This window comes from Atta cephalotes, assembly GCF_000143395.1.
Source record: "Atta cephalotes unplaced genomic scaffold scaffold00034, whole genome shotgun sequence".
NCBI lineage: Eukaryota > Metazoa > Arthropoda > Insecta > Hymenoptera > Formicidae > Atta > Atta cephalotes.
Window position 1 is genome coordinate 391,397 of NW_012130098.1, and position 11,067 is coordinate 402,463.

The following is an 11,067-nucleotide window of genomic DNA, read 5'->3' on the forward strand; positions in this document are numbered from 1 at the left end:
TCGATGAACACGCTCGCGAACGATCTCGTTCATTCCCGTCTCTCATTCTATTAACGAAAGTGAAACGTGACGTTGTTCCTAAACGTATTATTTTAACGGCGTGTACTTTGGTAAGACTGCTGGGGTTGTTGGGACGACCCCGGCACGTGCCACTGAGGATCGCCCCCGGCGCACACACACGTGTTCTTTTTATTTATTATTAACACAGCTCTCGCTAGGACGGAGCTAAAGGCCACGATCGCCGCATCATTATCACCGATCCTCTCCAAGAATAACGACGACGACGATGACGACGAGGAGGAGCAAGAGGCGCGAATTGAAAACGGGACTTGACGATACTCTTCGGCCTGGCCAGTCTTGGGGATGATCACCTACACGGCGCCAGGAGCACCTCGAGCCAACACGGACAGGAAGTGACTTCCTGTCGCGAATACTTGGGTCCCCAGCCTTTGGCAAAGCTGATGCGGACGGAGTAAATGTCGATGGGGCCGGAGGCGGTAAAACCAGCGGCCTGACCACCGCCGCTGCCGTATGGAAGCTGCATGATCTTGGCGCTGTCAAAGATGTTGAGACAGAAACCCGGTGGCACCCGGTAAACTAGTAACGTCCTCGATTCCGGATCGTCCAGAGTGGGCGAGTTCACGAAGATTGGGCTCTCCGACCGATTGTACGCCCATACACCGTCCGCTTCCTGACTGAGCGTTAGCCCTACGACAAAAAAATGGAATTTTTCTTATCTATCTATATATTGAAATCTTTAGGAATTACTATCAAGTGAATATACATTATTCTCTTTAAAAATATTTTTATTTTAAATATAAGTTGTACAATGAAGAATTAAAAGTGTTTCATATACTCTCTAAATTCTTTAAATGGGAAGAGTATGATTTATTATGAAGAATATGATAGAGTAAAATAAACCAAGTCTTGAAAAAGAATTTCTGAGATTGGACTTACCAAGGCCGATTTTGCTGCGCGTACGCTGGACCGCGGGCGGAGCATTGTGATTTTCAACTAGAGTCGCTAAACAGAGACCGTCGCCATCATGAAGAGAGTCGAAGACGTTCACTGTCGATGGTTCCACGGGATACAAACGACCAACTCGGCTGCCCAATTCCCAATACGCCAAGGTGCACCATTCCCTCTGTCCTGTCTCACCTATAAATAATAAAAAAAAGGGACATTTAAAATTGATCTAAAATGTGATAAGCGTTGCTATTGTTTGTCATCAATCAATGATCGTACATCGTTTACGACATTCAGTATTTTTTTTTGCACTACTTATATTTTTTTTGTACACACCTGCTTGTCATTTACGAATTAAAAAGTCGTTATTGGTGCAATTGTATCAAGTATATTAAATTTCTTCTTCTAAAATACGATCGAATTGTGATAAATAAATGCGAAATAGTATGAATGCATAATATGCTAAAAAAAAAAAAAAAAAAAATAGTAAAAAGAAGATCTAAGAATTTTTCTATATATTTTATGGTAGAATGTGATCTTTCAAAAGCCTTTTAGCTGCTTTTGCATGACGGTGATTTAACCTGAGTATAAAAATAAAATATAAATATTCGAATTATATAAAATAATAACAGCACAATAATATGTATTGAGGATTTCGTGGATTTTTAACCAAAACTCAATCAAATATTCTATATTTAATTAAATACGCATCAAGCTGTGTATGATAGTTTTAATGTACACCAGAATGTACTGGATGAGTCCAACCAAATTTGTTATAATAAGCCATGTTCCAAATTTCCGATATACAGCGTCAATACTAAAAATCTACAATACGTTACGTATAGATTTTCAGTTCTGGCGATGTAATCGAAACACAGTCGTAGGCAGAAGCAAGATATAGCACAGGACACTTCTAAGTCTTTCTCTTCTGTCTAGCTCTATCCAGTCAAGAAGAATAATACCGAGACTTCCGCTATTATTGTCAATTCAGAAAAAAAGATTAAATCTATTTCTCATCGCTACTATTCAAAAACTATTTTTCTTATCTGCCCTGTCATGTCTGTAAATAATAATCGCTGCACATTTCAGGTATGAAACATGACCCACTTAACAATCAGTAAAAATGCTTTATCGAGCATAACTCGGATTATACACTTATATGACCGTAAAAGGTTAGAGCATTGTTGTCTTTCGTCTAATCGTGTCAGAAATAATATTCGAAACGCATGATTTTCCAAACATTTTATCTACCGGATGTCGGCCCGACGAGACGCTTCTCTTTCGGGATTCTTTGTTAACGAATGATCCTTTCCGGTAAAGAGGTTTATGCCAGGAGAAACCGAGGTTACAAAGAAACGCCGGCAAATCTCCCACGCTTTTCATCGTTACAGCGTCTCCGGCGGCGTCACCGCCGCCTGGGATCGGCGCCAGGATCCCGCAGGCCGGACGTAGCGGCCGAGTGAAATAAGAATTCGGAGACGGAGGAAGACACAAGACGCACCGTACGATGGTGCAATATCGAGTGCCGATTTGTTTCGAGCCCAGAATACAATGACACGAGACAGTCACGGATTAATGTTAACACGGTCATCGGTGTTAACGTCTTAGCACGTCGTGTTATACACAGTCTTAATATTATTCTTATCGATTTAATATTTAATATTATGGAGGATCATTTAATATTAATATAATAATAATTTTTCCCTATATTTTTATTGATTCGATATTAAATATTATTTTAATCTTTACTTTCATCAATTTGACATTTATCATTATTTATTTTATATTTAATAACATATAATATTATAAAATATAAATAAAATATAAATTAAGATTCATTTTAAGTTCAGAATGAAAAAGCCATTACAAATTATGATGTCAATGAAAGCTTTTGTTATAATTATTTTAAATAATAAACATGTGAGATAATTTTCAATTCACGTTGAGTAATACAATTTCTTGTGTAGAATGTTAGACGATTAATTTTAAATTCATAATCGAATTATATCCAATTTGAATTATTTTTATCATTTTTTATTATCATTTTTATCATATTAATAAATAAAAATAAACTTTTTGAAGAGTTTTTAATAAATAAATCTAGATGATAATTCTATTCATGCAAATATACAAAAAAAACATCAATTAAATATTTTAATGTTAAAATCCTTTGTTTACTCTTTTTCTACACTCTTCCGCTCCGCGACGTAATTCCGAACAATTTTGCGTCACCTAGCGCGCAGCCGTTGAAAATGATCTCCTACATTCGCGATTTCTTGCCGATGATCGGTAACGCGATCGACGAATGTAGCAGAGTCCCGGAAGCCAAAGGAACAACAAGAAGATTCAGAAATTCATCAGATCGTAAGCTATGGCACGAAAATGCGCGATGCGACCGAAAACACCTTATCGCAACCGCAATAAACATCGTTCGATTTCCGAGGTCCCGCTCGGACATCTCGAGGCCTGGCTCTCTCTTCTCACGGCTCTACGACGAGCTGACATGTGTGTGCGTAGAGCAGCGTCACGCACGGGAAAGAGAAAGATGAGACGCAGGCGGGCGACGGCGGCGGGGAATCGGGGAGCCCCTTGCTTCCACCACAGATAAAAATAGATATTACGAGTTTACCGCGGCGCCAAGATTGCGGGGTATCGCGACGATTACGTCATCGGTAGTAGCGCGAGTGGTTGGAGCAAGGACGCCTGTCGCGTCGCCCGCCGTTGCCACCGTCGTCGTCGTCGTCGTCGAATTTTCATGTTTATCTGCGATCGTCTGCGGTCTTTCAGCAGTTTCTGACTGCCGCCGTCGCATTGTGCGTTTTATTCCCCATCGAGTTATCGCTTCGCGGACCAGAAGCGTGAAATCAACCGCGAGGTAGATACGCCGGATATACAGGGTGTCTCGAGAGGCGACTGTCGTTACTGAAAATCCTCTGGATATTTAAGGGATCGCGTACGAGGAGAGAGAGGTCTGTTCTTTGTGGCTGAACTATATAGAGTACACTTGTTGCATTGAACAAAATGTTTTGATTATATCAACAAGAAGTACAAACAAAAAGTTCTACTCGTAATCAGAGTTCTAGTTATCGTAATTGAATTTCTGATTATCTCGACTAGAATGTTTGATAGATTAATTGTAAAGGTTGCGGCCATATAATGCATTTTCCTGCTGGATTTCTTACGTTTTATAATTAAATTATTACAATTATATCATACACAACAAAGAATTTCTAATAATCTATTAAAACGCAAACAGGAAAGAACGCATTGTATGCCGCAGGCTTTAAAGTGTCTGATTTGCATGTACGTTTCTGAATCTATCACACTGAGAAAAATATTCTGGTTGATTAACAAGAAGTACAAACAAATTACAAAACGAATTCTGATCATATGAATCATAATTGAATTTCTGATTATCTCGACTGGAATACATTTAAATGTTTTGACTAGCACCTTTCTGATTGAATCTATTGTACCTAAATTTCAATTAATGCAACAAAACATTGTTTTCAATATGTACTTAAAATACAAATAGATGCATAAAAAAATAAATAAAAAATAGATTATATATCTATTTGAAGTTTGACCAAAACAAAAATGGAAAAGTTTTAGTGTAGTTCAGAGACAGCAACAAAAAGCAGATCTACTCGCTTTCTTTTGATGCATCGAGGTACTTACGACGCATCGAGAGATTGTGTTTCGAGGTTCCAAGTGATTTAACGAGGAGATTTCGCGAGTTTCAAGCGTACGGAAATGGACAATTTAATTTAATAGGTACAGCGAGCGCATTAAATCCGTCATTTGCTGTCGGAATTCTCGATGTTGGCGCTTCTCGATTCGACGATCGCGTCGCTAGGGGGGGAGGGATAAATCATGAAGATAAATGCCACGGGGAGGAAACGAGCGGACGAGTTAGCGAGAATCGCGAGGTGCGTCCCGCGCGCGCGCGCGCGCGCGCGCGCGATACAATAAATGCAGTCACTAAATGTGGGCCACGCAGAGACGCGCGGCGAGCGGCGTATGTGGCTCGGAAAATTGGAAGCAGACCGACAGCCCTGTAATAAAGCAATTCTGTCGGTTCTCTGAAGATCACGATAAAGAAGCAATTACGGAATTGACTGCAGCTTGCCGCGACTCTTAAGTGTCCTCATTTCTCTATATCCGAGATAGAGAGGAAGAGGGAGAGAGACAGACGTATTATTTCACGTCGCGACGTACGTCCGCGAGTCTTTTATTTTCGTAATCGTTCTCGTTTTCAAGGATTTCAGCTCGGCTAAGAAAAATCTCTCAATGAATCGGTGCCGGCGACCGCGCCATGCCACGAGAATTATTCCACCGTTCTTTGCACTGTCAGGCAGTGCAGATAACTTCCAGTTCGTTAAATTAATAAAAAAAAATTGACAGTTCCAGTAGCGCTTTTCATTAAAGTTGTACAGTTCTTTTTAAAAATAAAAAAGACTTCCGCATTTTTTGTACTGTAAAAATATTATTTTTAGTATAAAAAAACCAAAATTGAAAAAGTAACCGCAACTCTCTATTAAAATGTAGAGCATAGAATTTTGAGAGCTAAAATTAACGAGAAATATCGCAGGAATTATAATATAATAATTAAAATTATTAGCACAATACTTCTTTTCCAAGCGATGTCTTCTACATTGCGAAATTTTTTTTATTTTGACAAGGAACCATAGAACTAAAAAAAAGAGTGCTACTATCATTATATTTTTTTTATTGCACAGCGCGCCAACTTCGCGATCCAGTGTGTCGCGATTGGAAAGGATCCGTCTAATGGCCAATTTGAAGTTGGTCGCGCAGATATTTATCGTTTGCAGCGTACGCTCAGATCTCGAGTGTCGACCTTCCCAGTCGCATACCAATCGCCACGCGGAGCGATATGCAAGGTGTTTGCACGGGAGCGTGTGTAAACATGGATGGGAGAAAAATAACGCTCGCCGTCCCGAGACACGCGACAGCGTCGGCTAAAGTGTCTGGAGTTTCGTTTGGAATGCGATACCATCGCTGCTGCAGTTGATTCTGCTGCTGTTGCTACCGCCCCATCGCCGCTTTGACACAGAACGCGTACATATACATCTTGTAAGATGAGGCATAAATGATGAAACTAAAATTGTAAAATAAAAGTGGATATTAAACTTAATAAACTCTGTAATTGAGCTGAACTTAGTGATTGTAATCGTAAAAATTGAACAATCACAGTCGAGTATTCTCATATTCAACTCTAATCGATCAATTATAATCACTTACAATTATGTTTATGCAATTATAGAATAGGCTTTAAATAAACAAAGTCGCGATCGTGAAAGAGGGAAAAGGAAAAGAGAAAGGGTTTATACTTACGTACACACTGAGAAAACTTTTTCTTATCTCAACTAAAATTATAATTATAGGATGGAATCAAAAAATGATTTATCCATTTTTAAATAGAATTTCAATACAACCCGATTTTTTTTCCAATGTCAAAAAATGTAATTGAGATCGCCCAATGAAAGCCAGCTGAATCGTCCATTACAGAATTGATCAATTATTTATCGGATCAAGTTTGCGCAAAATTTCCATTTATTACACATTACTTCTAGAAAAAAAAAAGTATTCCATGAGATTACGGCTCGCACTTGTCCAGTGTCGCGACGCACGCGAATAAATCCAGATGCTAGAAAAAGAAGCGCTCACGGGACCGTTCATAATAAATCATCGGGAGCGCGCGAGCGGCCTTCCCGATAATAAATTTCGGGGTGAGTGAGAGAAAGAGACGCGGAAGAAGCGGAAAGCGAATTTCAGGAAGATTGGATGCAATTACTTATCGACGCGCCACGCCACCGCGATCTGCAAGAATAATGTCCGGCGGCCTTCCATTTCGCCCCCGACGCAACTTACGTACGGCTTGCCCCGGAGGGAGTGTTGTTTTGATCGGCCTGATATTTTACGATCGTAAATTAATCCAGCGAGATTTATATTTGCCTGATTTCATGCGCACGTGAATTCGATTTGTGTTCGGACGAGGAAGAAACGAAGTAGACGGGGAGAATCGCTGTGATTTTACAATCCGTGCATTTTTTAGAAGAGTTAACATCAATTCTATCTGCGCGACGTCGTCGTGTCCGCGTTTCATGTCGCTTCGGTCGATAACAAAAGCCAATTGTGAACAGCGCTTTAAGCAGATCGCAAACGACCGATGCAAAGCCATCAGAGTGCCAATGTGTTTTCCTACTTGGGTCAAATACCCTGAAGCTTACTTAGATAAGATTCTCAACCTTAGCATGGCCGGTCAAGTAACTGCGTACGTAATGTAGGTGCACACGCACGATGACGATCACGATTGTTCCGTGTATCAAAAATCTTGCACATAAAAAGATAAGCCAGTATAAAAAGATAAGTATCAGTACAAAACTGAGAGAATATATATGGAATGTAGAAAAAGTACTTTAAGAGTTGTAAGATTTCCATCTTTCATTCATCGCGATGAAAAACTTGCGAACTACGTGATATATGATGTAAAATATCTCTTATATAAAAAGAGTCACAAAAACAGGTTAGAATAAAAATTTAAAGCATCGTATTTTAATTATTTTTATCACGCGTTTGTTTATCAGAAATAAATCATACAGTCAGACCTCTTGAAATCTCTATGCAGAAAATTACGAAAAAAAATAGTGACGCAAATCGCGTGACAAAACATCTTCTTCGCCTTTCATATCTTCTTCACTAATCTCGCGTTAATCTCTGCAATTGAATTTCATAACATTACATATTTTGAATCAACAATTGAATCGTTTGTCTATATTTTTCCTTCTCGTCTATCTTTCCTTCGATCAAAAGCGTCCGTTTTTCTACCAATATAATTTAATTTTAATCTCGGTTTAATCTCATTGGTAAAAAAGGGCATAAATCCACTTCGCTCGCTGGATCTTTCTAATCTCGATCCTGATTCTCGCGTATCTATCTATTCGAAAAAGAAGAAAAGAATTCCGCAATCCATTCGTTCGCGAGGGTACGCGTGCACGCGTGCCGACCAGGGATAAGCGCACGCATTGGGGTCGACGACAATACGGTAAAGGTAATAAAGGCAGCGGCCGTATCGCGTATGCCTATATATATATATATATATATATATGTATCGGCGCTCGGAGAGACGTGACCCTTGTCCTTCAAACGGCCTTTCTACGACCGTGCGCCGTAGCGCCGTATAGGTGCGCGTTGCATACCTAACGACACGCGTAGCAAGAAAGCCAGCCATTGCGGCCGCCTGACGTACGCCCGACGCGTGTGCGTGTGCGTGTCGCGCGTATACTCCAAGTTGCGAGCGCGCAACTCCAGCCTATAACCTACAATTCTCCGCTATCAGGGACGTATTTGCCAAATTCCTCACCTTCGTCGCGGACATACTGTAACTGCCAAGTTCCCACTTTGCCGAGGACAATGTCGAGTAAAACGTTCATTTACTTCGCTGTTTTGCTACATTAAAAGCGCTCGTAGATTGTTTGTAATTTATTTAGATAAATATCACATAAATTCATCTTGGCTAGTTTTAACATGTGTTTACAAATTAAATAAATGTAATTACTATAATATTGAAAATCGATCGAGGAATGTTTAACATGAATAAGCGAAGAAGGTTAATAATATTTTTGTGCATTTTTGTGCATTTTTGTAATTAGAAAAAAAAACTGCAATAATTATTACTTGATCTTGAGACTTTTTATGTTTATTGTAAGAACATATAATAGTTTACTGCAATTTATGTACCTATTTTGAAAATTTATTATATATTGAAAAAAGAAAAAATATTCAAGAATATATTAATAATGTGTTTTAGTCTAATTTATGATCACAGATTATATTCTATCAAGAACTTACCTCTTGTATTTCAATGTATATACATTGGCGGCTAAGAAAGATAACATAATGTATAGACCGTTTATGAATATTCTAATTCAATTCACCAGACTAGAGCAAATACGTTTTTACGCACGTCTTTATCTCTCAATGACAATCCTTATTATTTATTGTCCCATTGCATATGCGTATCGTATAGTATATTCATTAACGGCTAAGAACCGATTTGACCGGCAAATTAATCTCCGTTAAAGCGGTACTTTTTACTTCTTATACGCAATAGACTCTTGTCTATTTTTGTTCCCGCAGGAAATGCAGTGTTTGCTAAAAATAGCCGTCGTATCCGCTTCCGTATCAGATACCGTGACGCGAGACGAGACGATTCGGTGGGTGTGACTATGAAGGAAGGACACCCTGTATATATACGCACAATACGTATACATACACTGTCGTATTATATGCATACACTCACATATACACGATTGCACGCATGTGCGTGTGCACGCGTGTGTGTGTATGTGCGTGTATATATCTAATTTGATAGACGAGAGCGAACGATAGGAAACTACGAGTTTAGCCGAGCGGTGTTTGCCCGCGATAAGATGAACGTAGCGTGTCAGTGGCGCCTGTGTTGTGTACCGAGAGACTCGGAATTTCAGTTTATTTTGAAGGCCGCTGAATCGCCGCGCCGCGCCGCGCCGCCCAGGACGAGGCTCTCAGACGCCCAATTCTGTAGTCGACGACGCCAGATTACAGGGAAGTCCCGTAAGAGGGACTGAGTATTGATAGAAAGAAATATCTTTATCTCCTTCCATTTATCATTTATTTGTAAATTCTATCTCTGTAAAAATAGAATTCCATCGAGAATCGGCTTTAACGCTCCTTAAAAAGATAATCCCCCGTCAAGTTTCAGAATAAAGAAACCTCACGAGGGAAACTTTATAGCTCTCACACATTTTGCTCAAGTATATTTAAAAATTTAGCTCTAAAAATAAATTTTGTCGGATTATCAAAAAATAATTACGTAGGACGTTTAAATTAATTGCCAGAATGTCAACATTTTTGTTCACCAACTTAAATTACGCTTAAATTTCCTACATAATTATTTTGATGGTTCAACAAAATTATTTTCAAATCTATTTAAATTTTTTAATATTTTAACAAAATTGTTCTTTCCGTGCATATTCTTTTCTTTTTTTCGAAATTGAATATTAAATCTGGCACAACGCGGCAGTTCTCCCTAAGAGATGTGCATAAAGGATTTTGGATTTTCACTAATTAAACACGCAATAATTCTATCATTTAAATATCGCAACTCGCAAATATTTACATAACCAATGGCGCTAAGTTAAGTATGCTTAGATAAATACGTCGAGATATGTATACGAATTATCGCACGGAGGCCGTCTGTCTTATTGTGTTGCGACAGAAAAACTTGGAATATGCGTTAATAAATACATGCTAAATATACGATTAGAAATGATAATTAGCTATCGTGAATGTCCGTCAACTGGATCTCGGACCTTCGTGCTTTCTTGGGCAGATCGACCCAGACGAAGCGGACTAGAAGTGCGCACGAAGGAATCGTTTTCAACCTTGCACATGTAATCGGAAACGAGAAACTAGACGACGACTGTAAGACTAATTGTAAGACATGCGAGAAGATCGCTACCGGATTACCTTGAGGGAGAGACGTGCGATTCCAGAAGATCAATGAAGATATACCACCCGTGGAGATCCTTTTTGCGACGACGACGATGACGTTTGCATTACTTTTTCCCGGGGAAATTGGTATACAATTTCGTTGAGTCCGCGAATCTCGGAGAATGCTTTTTCGTGAGCGTGTTACGAGTTTGTATCCAAATGCATTAAAACTTGAAACGTCGAAGTTGCGCAATTTGTGTAATATGTGCCAACCTGGTCACGGAAAGTACCGTCAAGAACTGACCTCGCAAAAGCAACGCGATGCCGTTCGATCGAAATTTATTACGCGACCTCGCGAAGAAGATTGCGATCGTGTTAGGAACATACGTTTTGTCCTCGAAATTCAATGGAAAACAACATACATATGTTTTCGTCGATTAGCAAAATAATGGGAAGACCGTAATCGCGTATTTTATCATTGCTTCGTAGATATAAATACTGTGGAAGTTTCCTTATTGACACACACACACACACACACACACACACACACACACACACACGCACACGCAACAAACTATTTATTTTGTATAATGTACAAATATTGCG

The 11,067-nt window shown here is 39.2% G+C and overlaps 1 protein-coding gene across 1 annotated transcript in view; it reads right to left on the bottom strand.

The window, feature by feature from the left end:
* Positions 1-367: 367 nt before the first annotated feature.
* LOC105621493 (mothers against decapentaplegic homolog 6) overlaps positions 368-11,067 on the bottom strand; it is a 62,401-nt gene continuing 51,701 nt past the window's right edge. Inside the window, exons 4-5 of the mRNA XM_012202960.1 lie at positions 958-1,158; positions 368-708 (exon numbers count right to left, since the gene is read on the bottom strand). Coding sequence (XP_012058350.1) covers positions 368-708; positions 958-1,158 — 542 coding nt within the window. The remainder of the gene's footprint in view (positions 709-957; positions 1,159-11,067) is intronic.